General features: G+C 34.4%; 1 protein-coding gene across 1 annotated transcript; it reads right to left on the reverse strand.

The window, feature by feature from the left end:
• Positions 1-1,557: 1,557 nt before the first annotated feature.
• Positions 1,558-7,487, reverse strand: LOC114913690 (alpha carbonic anhydrase 7). Its single transcript, XM_073245689.1, has 7 exons — positions 7,337-7,487; positions 5,029-5,246; positions 4,679-4,797; positions 2,395-2,497; positions 2,149-2,313; positions 2,014-2,067; positions 1,558-1,905 (listed from the first exon to the last, which is right to left on the reverse strand). Exons 1-7 carry the CDS (start codon positions 7,428-7,430, stop codon positions 1,816-1,818), a joined length of 843 nt encoding a protein of 280 aa, XP_073101790.1. The 5' UTR covers positions 7,431-7,487; the 3' UTR covers positions 1,558-1,815.
• Between the last annotated feature and the right edge of the window lie 13,954 nt (positions 7,488-21,441).

The raw sequence follows: 21,441 nt of genomic DNA on the forward strand, positions 1-21,441 counted from the left end.
TCTGAATATTCGAATCTATATGTAATTCTCTATAATTTTACATAGCACTTATTAATTTTTAAGAAAAATATACAACCACATAAACATGTTATTAACATGATTGATTATCTATTAGTAATATCTTTGATTCTATAATCATAAAGTTTAATTATGTAAATAATATCTGTAATTATATCCATATTTTTAGTATTCGAATTATATCCGTATCCATTTAAAATAAACATATATATAAATTTTTGCATCCGATTAATATCTATATCCGTATTTATATTCATTAGACAAAACAAATATGGATATAGATATGCTGGTATCAGATCCAGTTTTAGCCCTAATCTTGATACATATCAATTATAATGAACATAGATCTTTGTTTACCTCAGCTAAGATGGAGGGTGCACAAATTTTAGAAAGAACCAAGAGTTTCCAAGATCTCAGCCGATATACAGGCACCAAGATATTAAAATCTCAAACAACATGGTAAAATTGAGATTGCAATAGGTTCTTCCTTTTTTTTTTTTTTTTGCTTTGCATGTGATGATGAGGGAGGCTAAGAAAGAGCCACACAAAGAGTAATTTACAGAGTGCTGTATACAAGAGGAGATAGTAAAGAGATTCCCTACGAGTGTTGTCTCATAATAAACAAGAAAAACAAGAAGAGAAGAAGCAGGCTGATGGGGAAGAGAAGGCCGTCTAAGGGATAGAGCTGAGAAAGACCAGAGAGGTGTTGAAGACTCTCTTGCTGTGAAAACTCAATGCTCTGCAGGAAAACAGAAGAGGATAGCCACTTCAAACAGCCAGCAATGGATTCTTCGAGTGGTGAGCTATGTATGGAATCATGAATCCTTTAAGCTTGTGCTGATGTTCTTGATTCTTGTCCAAACTTTTGACAAAGACAGAGAGGTGCTTGGATGGACAATCTTTGAGCATGTGGAGACCATTCTGAACTGAAATAGGTATAAAAGATTTCATCAAGAAAATCCTAGAATTTTTTTCTTTCCACAAGCTCCATAAAAAGGGAGTGGAAGAGATGATCATGAGAATGATGTGCTTTGACGTTTCTTCCCAATTTCTTGCTACGAGTATCTATGGTGTTAAGTTTCTTTTTCCATACAGAACCACATGAAGTACATGATTTTATGAAAGCACGTTTACTGCCTCTTTTACAAATGAATTTGTAGAATGAATTGAAGATAAACTGCCTTTGAGATTGATCATTTTCTGAACTAAGAGAGACATCAGTGTGGAGTCTTTCAAGATTCTCCACTTCCTCTTGAACACAATGAGATTTGTTGGGCGGTTTCTAGGCTCAGGGAAATAGTCTGCAGACAGTGCATGGTAGTCGGGTCTCAAGGAATAGTCATGACTGAAACTGTGTCTAGCATCCTCCTCCTGGCCGCTCTATCTCAAGTACTACTTTAAAAGTTCTAATCAAATTGGATTTTCTATCTTCATACATGCCACTAGGCATAGGTGAATTGCGAATTTAATAATTTATAAACGATAGTGTTCTGATATTTTACCTACATTATAAACAAGTATTGGGTATATGAGACATGATTTGTGCAAGTAATTGTTCACCAAATAGAGATGATTCTGATGACATTGAAGGTTACAAACCAGTGCATAAGAAAAAAATAGTTGATACAAAAAAGAGAACACGATGCATTACGATCACTATGTGCCCCAGGTGAAATGTTTATTTAAGCAGCTGGTCTTCCACACAGGGCCACACATCTTATTTCAGACTTTAAAAGCAGAGCAGCCAAGATGCTAAACTCTTTTTATTTGCTATTTGTAATATGATTTTCCCATCCATTAGGAACTCGCATGATCTTCGTGTATCCTTGGTTTGTACAAGTAGACTTTGCGTCCGTTGATTGGTTGAATTGGTCTTGCATTGTCCTTCTGCAGAAAGGTAATTGATCACAAAATAGACCAGTTCATCGACCATCAGGAAGAAACAAAATTATTAATCTAACACAATTGAATTGCATTCTAAATCAGCCAACTTACATCGTGCACAGCAGTCCTTAGCAAGCGTAATTGTTCTTCTGATACGGTCCTCACCTAAAACCATAATGAATTGACTGATAAAAAGAAAAGCTTACACAGGAGACAAGCATGATGGGTAAACTAAGACGATACCACCTCATGTAATAGGATCCAAGTAACATTCTCAGTGCAGGGTGGAGTGGTTAGAGAGCCAGAATATCTGTAATAAGAAGCTCCTTTCGTTATTGGTGGTGGAGATAAATACCCCACAACAACCTCATCTTTTTGCATCATTATCAGATACTCCAAGTACTTCTTCAGCTGAGCCAATAAAGATTAGCCTGCTTAAGTTGGAGTGAAGAGGAAATGGTAAAAGAAGGTAACATTCTTTTGATGTCAAACCTCTGAAAGGAAGGGATCGGGGCTGCCAAATTGGTACATGATGCCGATGACAGCAATGCTTCCATCTGAACTGACGTGAACCATATGCAACTCCAGTGGATACCTGCAGGAACAAATATAGGGCGCAGGTTTCAATCACCAAACGATGGAAGCTGGAAATTGACTTCCAAAATACGATAGATGTGCTATGATTTTTGGGTTATCACGGAGAGGGATTATATGAAATCTTTTGTGATGAACTCTTGGAACCAGATTCTTATGGGATTGGAGGAAGGGAAGGCGGTGGCCATTTGGATCAGTGGCTATGAAGCGAAAGGCTATGATATCATGCAAGTAAATGAAGAACTAGGAAGATGACCGCACTTCCTATTGTGGAGGTGTTGGTGATTTATAGTATAATGCATTGGTTGGGATTACAACAAAATCGATTAAATTTCTTAAATACTTGAGTTGTTACAACAACTTGACAGCTAGGATGATGTAGAGTTGTTACAACAAATCTCCTAAATATCTAGGATGGTCTACATAGGCAGGCAGAGAATAATACAGTATTTTCTATTAAAAAATAAAAACAAGCAAAGTATTCACAAATGCGCATGCATGTCTGAGTGCATGCTTCATATTTTTTCACCCTGACAAACTGAACTCTACAAATATAAACTGTAAAATTTAAACATAGCTACTCAAGATCTCATCCAAACAAAGGCTATGTCACGATCTCCCAAGTATACAACTAGCATGCAAGTAAGCACATCCACATAAGTCCTTCCTCATTTCAATCCAGCCATCTTTACTAGGCTAAGGATCCAAATCTGATCAAAATCTATCGCAAATATTATACTCGATTTGTGGTTAGTTCCTTAATGACCCATACTACAATGCCTCGCATGACTATATAATTGGTCTACTCTTATACAGTTTATAGAAACAACTTTAGATCTCATCTATAAAGGCTAGATAAAGGGTATTATTTGATTCCTTGATTGAGGATCTATACGGGGTTGTATTTCATCTTATATCAGACATATGTTGGAGAGATCTTGAAACTTGAATAGAACAAGAAGCTCAAAGACTACCCATGTTGGCATGTGCTAGACCGACGTCAATTGTGTATTAGCAAGATCTTGAATGTTTATACAAAACTAAGAAATTCAAATATTTTTTTTTGAGTAATCCTTTTTTGATGAGTTTTTGGGGACTTATAAATTGTATTAGAGCTAACTTAGCCCATTGTCTATGTAAACTAGGGGACATGTAATGTGGGCTCTTCGGGAGCTACATTGGTGCTATGCATCTATCAATTAGATTGGATTGGACTTAGACCCTTAGCCCTTCACCGAATAAGAGTGCTCGGACTTAAACAAAGTATGTAATATTCCGTGTATATGTATGTTCTTATATTGATTGAGAGACCTTGATTCCCTTCTATCTTTTCCTTTTTAGATGAGGTCCTATATTATTACACTCAATCAAATGAAACATTATAATTGAAATCCTTAGTTTTTAAGCCTCTAAGACATGTTGTTACTTAAAAAGGGTAAAACACATCTTAAGAGCTTTAAGGTGAGGTCTTGGGTTATCACACTAAATCAAATAAAGCATCATTAACTAAAATCCTTGGTTTTAAGCCTCCAAGATGTGTTGTTACTAGAAAAAAGTAAAACATATTTTGAGTTAAGTGACATGTTAACATGTTTCTAATTCTATAAAAGGGTTTATTTTTCATAAAATGCCACAGGATTATAGAAGATTTTTCCCCTCTACGCTGAGGGAAAGAGCACGTTGTACTCATACTTCGAAATGCATTTGCTCAAAGCTTACTCCGGGCATTTGGAATGTGGGCTGGCTAGACCAGGGCATAATTGGCCCATCCTGTTAGGCCCATCCGCCTATTTTCAGTTCTGCAGGTTGGGCAGAGCCCAATTTTTGAAGTCCAAACAACTTTGGAAACAATCGCTATTATCGCTTAAAAACATCATATTTGCAAATAACAAACATATAAAATGTTTGGAGTGCTGCTAAAGTTACTTGGAATAGTCACTCAGGTGCTTTATACCAATCACCAAATCATTTTGCTTCATTAAATAGCACAGTTGATGGTAGCAATTCAAAGAGAGGAAATAGATTACATCACACCATGCAACTTGTTTAATGACATTTTTGAGGTGCTAAAGCATTTTTGAAAGTTACATATCCTATTCCCAGGGCACACAATGTCACCCTTCCTATGATAAATTTATGTTATTGAAAAAAAAAAGTTGGAGATGAAGTCATAGAAAGATACCTCTCACCAAAAAATTTATGCTCAGAGGGTGAGTGCCAATGACATTGTTGAAGAACGTAGGTCTTACCATCAATCGAAAGAAATCCTGCACCAGGTCCCGTGCCTTCTGTCCAGTTAATCTACATTCATATAAGAATAATAAAAAAGAAATTATATGAATATTTTAAAAAAAAAAGTCATAGGAAGAAAAGTGAAATTTTAAAAAAATGACACTATAAAACATAGTAATATCTTTTCATTTACTTATTGAAAAGGTTTAGAGGGACTTTAGCTATTCTATTTATCGATAGAAAACAAAAAGAAAAGAAATCACTGGTTCTTTTATTTCCCCTTCCTCCTCATCTTCTTACCATGATGTCGTGGCCCCTATTTTGCATAATTGCATAGGAGCTGTCATAGCGTGTCATCAAGCTTCCAATACTTGAATTCTCTTCAATATCCTTATGATTTATATCTATTGGTGATTGATTGTTTCCATCTTTACAAGTTGCCCAATCTGGATACAGATCTCCCCAGTGTTCTGGCCCAAATTCACTATTTTCATCATAGTCAAAATGCCTGTCGTCTCCTGCCACATAGAAGACAAAATTAATGAGTTCCCTACAATTAAGGGGTCTAGTATAAGGTTGTCTAAATTTGATGCTAAGTAAATATAACTGTAGACATCCTTAACAATGACTGAAATATTATCTTATAAACATGGCAAAAAAGACTATTTTGTTACGAACTCTTGGTGGAGAAATAAAATGTTGTGTTTGGGGTTGTCTCGTGCCACACAAGGGATTTTTCTTTGTGCGGCTCTCTTTCATTCCCCCAATGATTTTGACATGACATTTATCACCATTTCGAGATGGAAAAAATAGATAATAAAAATTATAGAAAAAACGATGAAATAGAAGAAACTGAGCTATTATTCTTTTCTTTAAGCAAAAAAACTAAATCTGAGATAGTTAAGATGGCTACAGGTCAAATTAATGGAAACCCAATCTAAATTAGATTCATCAAACACTAGATCCAGATCCAACTCTCTCTCTCCTCTCTCTCCTCTCTCTGCCCAATTCATTAGTTAGTGGTTTAGGTTGGCCTACGTGGGGAGGACTAGATATAATATTTGAACTTTTGTTTATAGGGTCCAACACGGTCCGTTCAAGTCAAAGCAAGTCGGCGAAATCCGACAAGAGTTGCATTTCCCACATATCTTAGTTTGGGATGAAGATTTAGATCATAGCATTATAACCGGTCTATTTGGATGCATCGGTGTAATGACTCATGTTTTTCTTTTCCCTTTTTTTCGTTGTTTTGTTGAGAAATATGTCATAAGGCGATGAAAATAGAACAAATTACTTTGACGGATTTTTGTGATGTCTCTTTGCTATTAGGTGCTAGATATTTTTTTTTTTTTTTTCACCTAAGGATCTGTTTAGGTGGTTGGACTCAAAATTTATAGGATTCATGGTCCAACCATAAAAAATATTGGATTATAAGTAGGTCAGATCCTATATTTATAAGTATCTAGGATCATTTTTGAGTAGACTGGTTCGGATCCTATAAGAAAAAAAAAATGATATGTTGAGATCTTTTTTTCTTCCTATGAATTTGGGTTAATCAAAAAGTGATTTTGCATATTTATAAATAAATGATCTGACATATTTATGGTCTATTATTTTTATGCTTTCATCATAAATTCTATAGAACTTTCGATTCAACCATTTGAACAAGCTCTAAATAATACTCTTAGGAGATAGAGGAAGGAAACGAAGCGAAGCACATACACATAGTAATCCTAGTCCTAAAAAAATATATATATCTGGAAACATTGCTATTTTGGCATGGCTAAATTTGTGTGTTCGATCAAATTCTACCACAAATTTTGAATAGAGGAATTATATACTATCAGATTTGTAAAAAATTTGATCTTATTTTAGATGAGATTCACAACTCAAGTCTAATGATGTGTTAATGAATGAACAATTATATTATCATTTGGTTCATAAAAATGATTTGTTCGTGCCCCTTCATTATTCTCAAGTAATAGCATCAATGATTTCCTCTTTTCTCAAAGTTGCCTTTTTAAATTCAAGAGAGAGATGATTTGAGAAAAAATATTATTACAGAAAAAAAAAGAAATTAATATAAAAAATTCGGGAAAAAAAAAATAATGAGATTACGTGATAAGGCATGGATGCATGTGACCCATCTCAATAGTAATCCCGCTCCAACATCCTTATCTACGTTCATTTTGAGACCTAGGTGACTCTGCTGACAAGATAACTTCTTTTCAAATTAAATGAGCATCATTGAGACGTTAGCCAAAGGAATTAATTAATTATTTATTCGAGCTATGTAAATCTTTATTATATTAATTTACTTGATTAAATGTAAGCTTAATCTTTCTCTCTTTAGAGAGAGAAAGAGAGAGAGAGGGAGAGAGAACCAACAATCAGTTTGGTAGGCCCTGTTTCAGAGAAGTCATAAAATGAGACTTGAGCTCAGAAATGCTCTCTTTGTCCAATCCAAATGAGACTTGTTTCAGACCATCTCACGATTGGCCAACAATATTACAAACTTGCCGTCATTTTTTCGGGCTCAAATTATATGCAACCAATTGACTAGCTAAATGTTATCATAAAATCAGCTTTTTCTTAAGGAAACACTTACCAATTATGTGAGATGCTGAGGAACTTGATTGCAAGATGAGTAGGAAAAGGAGAGCACATAGTAACAAAAAGGAAGGTGTCCCTGGATTCCCCATCTCTAAGAGTTTGTGTGGATAGCCAACCCAAACGTCTTAGAACTTGGTTGGCTTTGTGGAAGTTTGGAATCATTCTTATAGAGAGGCACACGAGGAGTACTTCACCTAATTAATTTAAAAAAAAAATTATTTACAAAAATAATCTAATTTTTAATTTATTTATCAAAATAATACAAACAGGATAAAACATCATTCAAAATGGTATTTTTTGATTGCCACCTTACTACCCCATTCCACCCAAATTTCCATGTAATGAAAAAAAATAAAATAAAATCTTCATTTGAAATGGAATTTTTGAAAATGCCATTTCAAATGGCGTTTTCAACGTTTCAATTGGCGTTTTCAAAAATACTATTTTCTTCCTTTTCTTCATTTTATTCCAAAAATTTCATTTTATCCCACAAATATCATTTTATCCCAAAAACACCATTTTATCTTTTCTTTTCATGTTATCCCAAAAACGTTATTTCATCCCAAAAATGTCATTTTTTTTCTTTTTTACGATATTTTTTATTTTTTTAATTTTTTAAGATATATTTTTTTGGGATATTTTTTAAAAAAATTAATTTTAAAAGAAGATTGTAATTTGAAATGATGATTTTTATTTGAATTAAAATTATTTTTTTAAAAAATTTAAAATTTTTATTTTTATTTTTTTCTCATTTTTTCTCATTTTTTTCTTTTTTTATTTATTTTTAATTTTTTAATTTATTTTTTAGGGATATTTTTTAACAAAATTAATTTTAAAAGGGGATTGTGATTTGAAATGATGATTTTTATTTGAATTAAAATTAAAATTTTAAAATTTTTTTCTTTTTTTCATATTTTTTTTAAAAATAATTTGAAATGGGGATAGTAATTTGAAATGACATTTTCTATTTGAATTAAAGTTAAAATTTTAATTTTATTTAAATTTCTAATTTATAATTTTTATTTTTTCCCATTTTTTCACTTTTTCATGGTATTTTTTATTTTTTTTATTTTTTTGAGTTCAAATTAAAATTTTAATTTTTTTATAATTTCAAATTATAAATTTAATTTTTTTTCCATTTTTACTATTTTTCTATTTTTATGGTATTTTTTTTAGATTTTTTTTCTTTGTTTGGAATATTTTTTTAAAAAAATTAATTTGAAATGGGGAAAGTAATTTGAAATGATGTTTTTTATTTGAATTAAAATTAAAAATTTTATTTTTTTTATTTTAAAATTTTAATTTTTATTTTTTTCCCATTTTTTTTTTTTCTTTTTTATGGTATTTTTTATTTTTTTAATTTTTAAAGTTTTTTTTGAGATTTTTTTTAAAAAATTAATTTGAAATGGAGAAAGTAATTTGAAATGATATTTTTTATTTGAATTAAAATTAAAATTTTTATTTTTTAAATTTAAAATTATATTTTTTATTTTTTATTTTTTTTTTGATTTTTTTTTTTTATGGTATTTTTTATTTTTTTTAATTTTTTAAGATTTTTTTGGGATATAAAAAACGCTATTGTTTCCTTTTTATTTTTTATTTTATCCAAAAACACCATTTTATCCCAAAAACACCATTTTATCCCAAAAACACCATTTAAATAAAAATCATTATAAAAATTAAAATTAAAATTTTAAATTTTTAAAAAAAATTAATTTTAATTCAAATAAAAATCATCATTTAAATTACAATCTCTTTTTAAAATTAATTTTTTTAAAAAAATATTACAAAAAAATATATTTTAAAAAATTAAAAAAATAAAAAATACTGTAAAAAAAGAAAAAAATTGCCACTGATGACCGGCAAGCACGTCTGATACCATACGGAGTCCTGACTCCTTACCAACTAAGTTAGGTACGCTACTAATTATTGATGGGATATCAAGCAACGTAATCCGCATGGAGATCGGAGAATATCGGTCTTTGTAGACTACTCATGAAGGAATGCCCACTGATTTTAGTAAATTATAATCACTGATTTTTGGACATGCTTAAATCACAGGCTATTTGTTCCCTTGTTTTCTTTTGGTGATAATGAGAGGCATGGGCCACCCGGTAATTTACTTCAAAAGGAGGTGAATCTACATGGTCTTTTCTACGGGCCACTTGAGGTTGTCGTCCCAGCAGTGTTTAGATCAAATGGATTGCAGCAATGCAGCTTACGTTGCTCATGCAACGTTTTGAATAAAGAAACCTACTTAAAATACATGCGTTGGCTTTGACTTATCTGCTTTTCCCCACCACGTGGCTGTGTGAAAACGTTGTTGCTTCCTTCAGTTTGCACTCGAAGCTCTTCGTCCATTTGATGCACTCTGTGGTGAGATTTCTAGTTTAATCGTATATATGAATTGTTCCGTCGATTGTCGATTTTTTGGTTTACAGAACTCCAAGTTTCCATCTCAATGATACAGAGATTCAACAGTCTAGATTAAGCGTTGGCTTTGAAGCAAATCTATGACTATTTCGTTCTTCCATAGTCCCCAACATAATGCAAAAACCAGACAATCCTAGGGTTGTTTTGTTGTTTGTTGCGGCAACATCTTCATCCATGTTGTCCACACGTTATCTACTGATCATGTTGGCATCTGAGGCATGCCAAGCGATGAGGTAATTGGCTGCCGAATTTGTCCTAAATGTGAGCATGTTAGGAAGAGGTGATCGCATGTTTTTTCTTCTGAGTTGCAGAGAGAACATAAAATGGGGACCTGAATGTTTCTTTTATGTAAGTTGCTGACCGTCTGAATTTTATTTTCGTAAACCAACCAGTTGAAGATTTTAACTCGTTCCGATATTGGAAGCCTCCAGTTGATCTTTGCAAATGCTGATATCTTACCACCATGATAGAGGAAGCAGTAGAAGCTTTTGATTGTGAAAGTCTACTTATTTGTCCATTTCAGAATCAGAGAGTCACTTCTTAGCATTAGGCTCACTTCACTGATTAGATTCAGTATGTGCTGTAAAGAATCCTATCCTCTTGTATTGAGTGGTCAATGGAATAATTGTGTCTTCTCCTGTGTTGCAAAAAAATCTTGCACTGAGATAAATGGGTTCAGTGTTAGGGGGAATAAGTCCTCGAAAAGATCTTTGAGTGGTGTTTGTGCAACCCATATATCATGCCAAAAAGCAACTTGACTGCCATCACCTATCCTAAACCATGAGCATTGAGCAAAGATGTTTTTGACCTTCATTGCACTTTTCCATGTAGTTGATGCTGTTCTTTGACTATTAATAGATGCATGGCTTGGCAACCTGTTTGAGTAGTATGTGGTTTGTATTAGTTTTCTCCATGGTATGTCCTATTCTGTATGGTATCTCCACCATCTTATAGCTAGGAGGCATTGGTTAAAAGTTCTAAGGTTAATGATCCCCATGCCTCCTACATCTTTAGGCCTGCAAGCTTGTGACCAGCTGACTAGACAATGAGATCCATGGCATATTTTATCTTTTCTCCATAGGAATTCTCGATGTCTCGTTTCAATTTTTTCGATCACTTCAACCGGTAGGAGTATCGATGACATCCAGTCGGTAGTGAGCCAAGCACCATGTTTACTAGCACTAGTCTTCCGGCAATATATAGAATTTTATTTTTCCACATCGATTGTTTCTTTTGAACCTTTTGAACGATGAAATTCCAATCTGAATTCTTTGGCTTAGATGAATGCAGTGGAAAGCCAAGGTACTTGGTGGGAACTGAAGCAACATTGCATCCCATTAGGTTAGCAAAATACTTAGTCTTTGACTCTAGCATCCGTATCCCAATCAATGAGCTCTTTTCGAAGTTAATCTTATGTCCTATTAATAGCTCAAAGGAATATATAATAAGCTTGACATTCGAGGCATATCTTCTCCTAGCTTTGTATATGAGTAGCGTATCATCTGCATAATGTATGCAATGGATTTTTGTCATTTCTTCTATTGCACCTATCCCTTTGATCGTGTTGTTTGTAGCTGCTAGCTTTAGAATGCAAGTCAAAATGTCAGTTACTAAAATGAAGAGGAATGGGGATAATGGGTCATCTTGTCTTAAACCTTTTTTGGTTCTAATCTATTTTGTTGGCCCTCCATTGATGAGAAGTGCTACCTTATTTGATTGGAGGATGGACACGATCCAACCGCACCATTTTGCATGGAACTACCTGGCTATAAAAATTGAGTGAAGAAAGCTCCAATCTAGATTATCAAATGCATTTTCATAATTCAATTTATACAGCAAACCTTCCTATTTTGTTCGTCTACAACCCCGTATGATCTCCATGGCATATACGTAGCAATCATTGATCTACCTACCTTCAACAAATGCCAATTGGGAGTCCAAGATGAGAGTGTGGAGGATTGGTGATAATCTTGTTGCTAGGATCTTGAAGAAGATTTTTAGTATCCCGTTTACCAAACTAATGGGCCTGTAATCTTTGACCATAATGCTCTCTTGCTTCTTTGGCACCAAAGAGATGAAGGTGTAATTCAGCTTGCCTATATCCATAGTATTTGAGTAAATGTTGTTAAAGAGCCTGATTATATCTTTTTTAATGAGCTCCCAGTAATGCTGGTAGAAGGCATTGGAAAACCCTTCAGGTCCTATGGCTTTATCCCTAGGAAGATTGAAGATAGCAGTGCGAATTTCCTCCTTAAAAAAGGATTTATCTAGATCTATTAGGTCTACCTCTTCTCCATTCTAAAGTGTCCCGGTCAACTTTTAATCTATAATCAATGAGTCTATTTGGTGTTCCCAATAAATCCTTGTAGTGGTCCATAAAAACTTTTTGTATTTGTGTCATCTCTGAATGATTTGACCATTGCGCTCTACTTGAAGAATGTGTTCTTCTTTCTCTTTGAGCTGGCATGTATACGAAAGAATTTTGTATTTTTGTCTGTAGCCTTTAACTAGTTGATCCTTGATCTTTGCTTCCACAAGGTTTTTTCTTGAGCAAAAGTTGCTTCAAGGGATGCCTTGAGGTTAGTTCTTTCTATCTGTTCTTCTTCAGAGAGGTTTCTTTTTTCCTCCTATAAATCCAATGCTTCTATTCTACCAAAAAAAAAAAAAAAAATCCAATGCTTCTATACGCCCCTTAATATTGTTTTTCTTCTATATTATGTTTCCATTCTTCTCATGGTTCTATTGTTTGAGCTTTGATCTGAGAAAGCGAAGTTTTCCAACAATGTTGGAGGCTGCATCATCAGATGAATGTACTTCTTTCCACCAAGCTGATACAAGATCAGCGAAACCCTCTATGGAGAACCAAAAGTGCTCGAATCGGAAATGCTTGCTTGACGAGCATTATAACAGTTGGTGCAGGAGTAGTGGGAGTAGTGGGACATGGTCCCAAGTGACCTTAGCAAGAGGTGAGAGTAGTGTCAATGGGTGATCTAATAACCATTCGAGGGAAGCTAAGCATTGATCCAATTTAGCCAGTGATGGAATTTTCCTATGATTAGACCATGTAAAGAGCCGATGCTTCAGCTTAATTTCAACCAGAGAGAAGGTGTTTATGAAGACATTGAAATCAGCAGTTGCATGGTGCTCAGTTGATGATTCTTTCCTTTCTGATGGGAAGCATGTGATGTTGAAGTCTTCAACTATCAGCCAAGACTTTTTCCACAGTGATATGATTTTAGTAAGTTCTTTTAGGAACTTTTATTTTTTCTGTGCTTCTTGAGGGCCATAGACATTTATGATAACCCAATCTTTCTTGTTTGTGGAAGCTTTATACTGGTGTAATGTGCCGAGGGAAAACAATCCTTTGTGTAAACATGTGACTTCCATTATATTAGGATTTCAACATGTTAAGATTCCTTCAGCTATCCTAATACCATTGATTGCAGTGCAGGAGTTAAATTTTGATCCACAAAGAGAAGAGACAATAAACTGGGATGTGTCATTCATTTTTGTTCCCTTGTTGTACAGGCCGTCTTTAAACACTGGAACTACTCTTCATTCTTCATACTGGATCCTGATGCAAGATTCAATTCCAATGGTCATTATAATCTCATTCATTGCTCCTTCATGTGGTAATGCTATATTTACAGAAATCTGCATGTTGAATCATGTCCTACTTTGAAGCAGGCTATTCCTACTTGTTCTTGAATGTTTGTGAATATTGTCCGGCTAGCTAGATTTTTCATTTTTCCAAAGAAAATGGCAGATAGGATATGCCAAGCTTTTGATACATTACACAATCCATATCAGTTTGGGGATATGTAAAGGAAATATTTCATGGTAATGTCAAGCCACAACAGAAACAGATATATAGATACAATTAATCAAACAAAATCACAAAAAAAAGATTCTGCGGCATTGGAAAACAGGCCTATAATGCAAACATAAACTGCTTAAGATTACCAATCGGAACTATGATCCAAGTAAAATTAAGCACAGGTTTCATGACACAAATTTGAATATGTTTTGTGAAATAACACAATCTTCTAACTGCAGCAAGAGATAAGATGATGATGAGTGATAGAACTATTTTGCTCATTGCATAGCAATTACTTCAGGGGTCTTAAGTGAGAAACTAGAAATATATTTCTGCTCACCAGTACAGGCAGCCAAAGAACAAGAAGGCATTCAGAAACTGAATGTAAACTAAAAAGACTATTCCTACTGCATGAATTTCCTTCTTGAGCAATTTAGTGTCATTTTATAAAGAAAAATATTGGTATTTTGAGAGATAGCACCAACTTAAAAGAAACTAAAGGTACTGATGCCAAATTTGTCATCTATTTTTCTAAGCTAAAATTATTTATCAGAAGCAATAATTTTAGTCTTGCACCTGGATTTTTTCTTTTTCAAAATTAGAATCTCTGGTTCAGACATAAGTGAGGCAGGTATGTAGTTTTCGACCATCCATGTGTAAGTGTGATGGCTATCCCAACATATCCCACATCAAACACTGACAACCATGTATAAATGTAGTTTCCTCATGCTGTGCACATATAACTAAATGATTTAGTAAGGAACCACAGAGCCGAACAATTCTATTTATGTTGCTTATTCTTCATGGATGGCTTGGTTTATTACATTGGAAAATTAACAATGTAAGTACTGATGCCAAACTTCAATTGCTACTCAAGGAAGGCATGTAAACAACCCAAATAGTAAGTTTTTCATCCAAAAACTGATACTTGGCAAAGTGATAAACATAACAAATGCAGCTGATACTTCAATGATTGATTTGATGGTATATTCCAGTAGGGTTTTGATATAAAGCATAGCAGGTTTGATATAAAGCAACCATGCTTTCAAGACACATCTAGTTATTAAGAAATAACTTACAAATGTTTAAAAATTGAAATTTTTTATTATTAGCATGTCAAGACCAAGAAACTACTGTGCTAGTTAGAATATTAGACTTTTGAATATCTTTGTGTTGGATCCTCGCTCACTGAGAAGTTTATACGGTACATATATGCTAATCATATTTCTAATCATCTGATCATGAGATTTATTCTCATTCACACTTTTGGCATTTATGCTATCTAACTTAAAAACTTGATATAGTAAGCACTTCATATATGACTTTCTGATTCGGTTTTAGTTCCTTAGAGATAAATCAACCACAAATCTGCCCTGAAACCCTAGGGTAGAAAGAGGACATGTGGCATTCACACTGCATTTCAACCTTTTATCTTATTATACATGCATGACGACTATCTAATAATAATATTATTCAATAGATATAGTGCACATATATCTCTTGCTCATTTTATCCTATACTAGTGAGTGAGCTGAAATATGTCCCATCTCATCCCATTTCTATCTGGACTTTCTCTGTTCTTAGTTCTCTGAAAAGATAATATAAAATTACCCAAAACAACTTTTATCATACAGCATGTGGTATATGATAAAATGGTGAGAATTTGTAATCAATTAATACTAAATGGAGATTTCAATAGGTGTAAATTATGGAAGAAATTAAAATATTGTACATGCACCATGAAGTATGCCCAACACATAGCTAATGTCAGAAATATATAAAGAACTAGTTTAATCTTACAGGGTATTCTAGCTTTTTGAAATCCATATACTGAACAAACCATTGGAAATACCCATTGATATAAAAAAACTTGCTTAGTTCCAAGATCCACCATAATAAACCCTACACCGGTGCTCGCTTCTCCCAGTCAGCCCTAAAACCTAAAGATTTGCTAGATCAAACTACAGAAAGATTCCAGAAATCCATCGTTCTTTAGATTTTCACAACTAAAAATAAGTATACTGCATCTGATTCATATTTGCATGCAAAACCAGATAAAGAACATGATATCGAGCTGATCAAAGGAGGGAAAACTAGATCTGGAGAAATTTAGAGCTGACCTCATCGAAGACGGCAATTAGAATTTTTCTCCCTTCCTCCAAGGTGATGGAGGAGAGCGAGATCTCAAAAGAGGGAGGAATGGGGAACCGCAATCTTGCGAGACTAAGAAATGGCGAAGGAGAGAAATGGGAGTGATTACTTTTGTACCATATGAGGGTGGATGAGTGGAGACCGAAGCGAGACCAAAAAATTAGTCTTCTTTCTATGGACTTTATCGCGGAGGAAGACGACGAGATTAGGAGGGTTGTGGGGTTTATGGATGCCGATGACGCTCATAAGAGTGTTGCAAACTGCGTTACAAATGCTATTGGATCCCGACGATGCTTATAGGCACCATCTTGAAATCAACCCTTTGGCGAAAGGTTTAAAAATTTTCGATGCGATAACTAGCATCGTGAAATTAAAGTTAGTATTTTTTTATTTTCCTGTAGTGGAAACAAGTGGATCCAAAGCTTCAAGAACTTGCAACTTGACCATATTTGGGACATTGTAGTTCTCAGCAAAGATAAGATTTTGGACAATATGTTGATATATATTGATTGGGCACTCGTTGATGAAACATATGCATGAACGAGGTAGACCATGATTTGATTGACTAGATTTTTTGAGTCAGATCATTCAGATGAACCAGAAGATGGGATTCTAGTGCCGATAATCCAAATAATTGAAAGTAATCCACTACTTTTAAATTATTTAAACATCAAAAATTATATAGTTTGGAGATCTGTAATTTATATATCAAGTAGTTAAAAATAGGCATTATTGCGGTAAAGCTCCAAGTCGATGTGGCTGGGATCAATCTCCTACTAATTTGGACGTGATCGATCTCCACCGACCTCTACAATTTTGTGACTGATTGGAGCACCTTAATCTTGGAGCACTTGCAAAGGAAGTCTATACTTATTGAAGGTTTTTCGGTGGAGAACCCTGCAATGCTTAAGTTAGCTGAAATTTGAAAACATTAGAAAATAAGAGAGATAGAGAGAGTGGAGGCACGTTTTCTCTGAAGAAAGACTTGCTTGAGGGTCCCATTCTCCCCCATTTTATAGATGGGAGTAGTCGACCATTACTGCTAAACTAGATAATGGGATCGAAGAATTTGCACCTACTTAACTCAAGATCATGGGCATCCATTTTGGGCACTAATGGCAAGTGCACAATCATAGGCATCAGTTATGTGTATTATCTGCGGGCACTATACACAATACACTACAATAAAAATAGCCATTAGTGTTATTTCTATGTGCCGCTATAGATCAGAAAGAATGTTGGAAATACCTTTACTGATAATTATCAGTATTTTAGAAAATATCGATAAATTTTTTTACTTTAGTGGCATATGTAAGTATTTCAAAGTTTCAATTCCATCATATGTAACTATTTTTAAAATTTTAATGCTAGTATTTTTTTATATGTCCATAAAAATTATCAAAAAATAAGCTATATATCCTACAACCGGAATAAAGAGAGGATTCAAACCAATAATCTCTTATTTAAATGGCAAGCTCTTAATTATCAAACTAAAACTTATATTGTTAGCATATGAAAATAGTTTATTTAACTTATTAACATATATTAAATAAGTAATGTTAAATATATATATATATATATATATATATTATAACATATTTTATAAGATCGGCATGACTAAATCAAGCTCTATATAAAAATTAATAATTTAAAATTTAATAATAATTTTTCAAAGTTCTATAAATTATATATTATTTATCGGTATATTAGTTAAATGCCATAACAACGGTTTTGGTTTTCAGCATTTTAAGTTATATGTCATAAAATATAAATTCATAATGATATTTATAATAAAGTATCACTAATAAAAAAATATTATTAAAAGATAGGGCATGCTTACGAAAATACAACAAAAAAATAAATTTAGTGGCATATAATAAGAAATACCATAATTAATTTACTGTCAAAAATTATTTTTGTTATAGTGATAATCCAACCCATATGTGCATAGTTGATGGAAATTGTCTTGAGACTTTCAGGGATACCACTAGGCTGAGCTATTAATTGAGTAGATCAATCATTGATGAGATACTAAGGTGGGACCTTGATCAACACTAAGGTCAGTCCAATGTATCCAGGATTATCCATCTCAAGGTCAGTCTATGTCCGAGCTCGAGGGCAGTATGCATCGGACATCAGGTCAGTCTTCATCCGATGCCAAGGGATGCTCCTCAATTCTGGCAACTCCTATAGTTCTTCTGTAGCACTGTAACTCCAACATTCAACTCTTCGATTGGTTGCGTAATGGGCACGTAGAAGTAGTGAGACACTTCCTCATCCAAAGGCCAAGCTGGGCTAGTGAGAGAATAGTTAACTCCCCCAACACTTGCCCCCCCACTTCCAAACCTGAGGTGACTTGGTGACTTCGAACAAAGGGAGTAGTTTATAGGTGAAGCCATTCTCAAGTTCTCAGGAATTTCATTAGAAGGTGGTATGTGGACACCACTACTCGGAGTTCATTCAAATCAGTTCAACCTAAAATAGATTCGTAGGCCGAAGGTATCCAAATAAGAAATGTGAGTTGGATGGTCGTCCATTGAGTTTCCTACCCTATCATCCCCAATAAGGTGACTTCTTCTTCAACCACAACTGAATCACTAGAAAATATAACTAAAGGAGTATTAACTTTCTTTGGTTGGTTAGTAGGCAACTTCATTCTTTAAAATACATCATAAAATAGAATGTCAGCCAAAATTCTATTATCAACTAAAATACTTTTATATCATAGTTTGTTATCGTCATTGAATTGACCACAACATCATTATGAGAAGTTTGAACTCTTTGAAGATCATCATTAGAAAATTAAAGAAATAGCATTATCAGTATGTTGCTTCTTCGATGATTGATCTTCAACTTGGCCACTTGTTCTCCTATTGCCAGTGAATCCCAAAATCATATGGATGATGCCAGCCATTAATTTGGTTATTGTTGTCTCCTCCTCAAGCTGGTGTTAAGCTAGCTCTTCGGCTACTCAGTTCTCTCACTTCTGAATATATTTGTTGAGGTATCCTTGGCCCTTAATTTACATCAAAGTTTGGGCTCGAGGGATAGAGAAGGGGGTATAATTATTGAACTGATGAGACAAACTCTTCCATCTCAGGTACTTCTACTAGCGAGAAGACTAGTCTTCTCATCGAGCTCTATCGGATTCCATCAGAGCTCACTTCTTCTTTGCGGCTTTGCCTCCTTCGGCTTATCACTACTTCTTTCGCCCACACATATTTCTAAGCTCATGTGAGGAGGTCAGTGTAATCCCTCAAAAAATTCTTGTTAAGGGAGAAAATGAGACGGATATGCCGGTCCTTGCTTCAAAGTTGACATCACAACTGACTCATTGAAGTTACGAACTTGCAATATGGCCTTATTGAAATACACCACATAATTATGCAAGCTCCCCTTCTCACTACTAAATTGAGAAAAGGCTGTCTGAGTTCATTGGTTACATCTTGCTATTGCTAAAGTGCATGACAAATGACTTTTCTAGCTGTTCAAAGAAATGGATGGCCTCCAATTGAAGATTGGAGTACCACACCTATGCACTAATCTCTTGGGGATGGTTGGGAATGCAAGACATAGGGGAGCATTGAAAGCTTCCTAAAACATCATGAGAGCTTTGTAGCTCTTGATGCATGTCGTAGCACATCAAAATTAATCCTACTCATTACTATATAGATAGAACTAGTTGGGATCATATCCATAGGAATCTTAGATCGATTATTTCAAAAATAAAAAGCAAAGAATAATAGATTACAATAAACTAAGATAGAAGCATGACAATTACAATAAAATTACTTTTATTAATCAAATAAAGAAGCATATATAAAGAAAAAGAAATAAAATTGAGATACAAGATAACTAAACCAAGTTTATCTTCTAACTATATCCGATGGTGATGTGCTTTCTTAAATCCTTTATCTTCCTTCATGTAGACAGCTGCAGGATAGCTGAAAAGTTTGGTCTAAAAACTCCAAAGAAGTAAGGTTGATGAAAGAGGATATATGGAAGAGAAAAGATGGCAACACTAGAATTAGGACTTCTCTTAGATTTTTTGAGATGTGAAAAAGAGATTTGTGGAGGAATATGGTATCGTGCTAGGGTTAGTACCTCCCCTAGACTTATGGAGAAGAAAAATAGAGAGAGAAAAGCTGGAAGAGAACTTAGGATTGGCTTGATTTCAGAAGATGGAGGCCTTAGTGAAACAAATCGAATGCCAACTAAGGCCTTCCACCGTAGTGGACCAACAGGCCAATGCCAATCTCTCAGGATCTTTCATCTGTCTTTCCTAGGTGCGCATCTCCATCTACTTAAAGTAGAGGTGGTTGCTATAGATAGATTGGATCATTCGTAACCAGAGCAATAATCGATGCTACTATAGCAATAACCAAAATAACCAATGCTATAGCATAAACTATGGCTATACGTGGCGGCCCCACACGCTGCTTGGTTTAATAAGCATCACCCTTCCTTCTTTTCCTAGTTCACCTACACCAAACACTAATAATGTTAAGCCTTACCAATCCTATAGAGTGGAGAGTGGCTGATTTCTCATTGTTGCCCAGCTATGCAACCCAAGAGGGGGGGTGAATTGGGTTTCTAAAAATTTTAAGCCCAACAAATAACTTATGAAGAACAAAACAATGGATTTAAATCAATATTAATTACCTAAAGTAGTATTGCAAGGATATAATAAAGAAATAAGATAAAGCGATAAAGCGCACCACAAACATAAGGATTTATAGTGGTTCGGTGCTAACCTTGCACCTACATCCACTCCCCAAGATCCCACTTGAGAATTTCAATCCACTATCCTTTGTATTCAACCCGAATATAAAACGTCGGAAACTCCGACACTAGCTATCCCAAGCTAGAATACAAGACGTCGGAAACTCCGACCCTAGCTATCCCAAGCTAGAACACTTGTTTCTCGGGTACAAGCAAACCCAAAACACTCCGATTTCAGGTTCGGATCAACCTTTCCTTGTTTTGGAAATCCTCCAAAAACAAGAGCAAAAACTCACAAAGAGTAAGAATATTTAGAGCACAGATGAATACAATAACAGCTCCTTAAATGAGCAAATATAACAATAAAAGCTTTACTCAAATGAAGAACCCCTTTTTCAGATTTTCTCAAGATGAATGAACGGTTGAACGCTTGAGAAGAGGTTGATTGTTGATTGAAGATCTCTTGAAAGCTTTGAACGATCTCTAGATCAAGGTTGAAATGATAGGCGTGAAGAATTCTCTCCTTGAAAGATCTTCCTTTTCTCTTTCATAATCTCTCTGGTATATTGTGGATCCTCTCTCTTTTTCTCTATGGATATTTCGTTGATCTCAGGCTTTTTCTTGCAAATTTCGGATCCTCTCTTCTGTTCTTCTCTTTTTCTTCTTTTTCTCTTTTTCTCTTCACATTTGATTTCACGTTTGATCCGCTATTTAATCTGCAATTTCTTTCATCAAATTAAGCATTTTGTAGCATTAGAAGCAAGAGAAAACAATTTAGGCAGATAAAGAGCCGTTAGAGGATTTTTAGGAAGCATAAATGGCAATTAAAACGGGCAAAAAAATAGCCGTTGCTGATATTTCCCGTCGCAGGGGTCGACTCATGAGTCGACTCATGCTTCAGGGGTCGACTCATGAGTCGACTCATGCCTTGTGGGTCGACTCATGAGTCGACTCACAGGTCGTGCCAAGCCAGAAAA

Source organism: Elaeis guineensis, chromosome 11, assembly GCF_000442705.2.
Source record: "Elaeis guineensis isolate ETL-2024a chromosome 11, EG11, whole genome shotgun sequence".
In the NCBI taxonomy this organism is placed as follows: Eukaryota; Viridiplantae; Streptophyta; class Magnoliopsida; order Arecales; family Arecaceae; genus Elaeis; species Elaeis guineensis.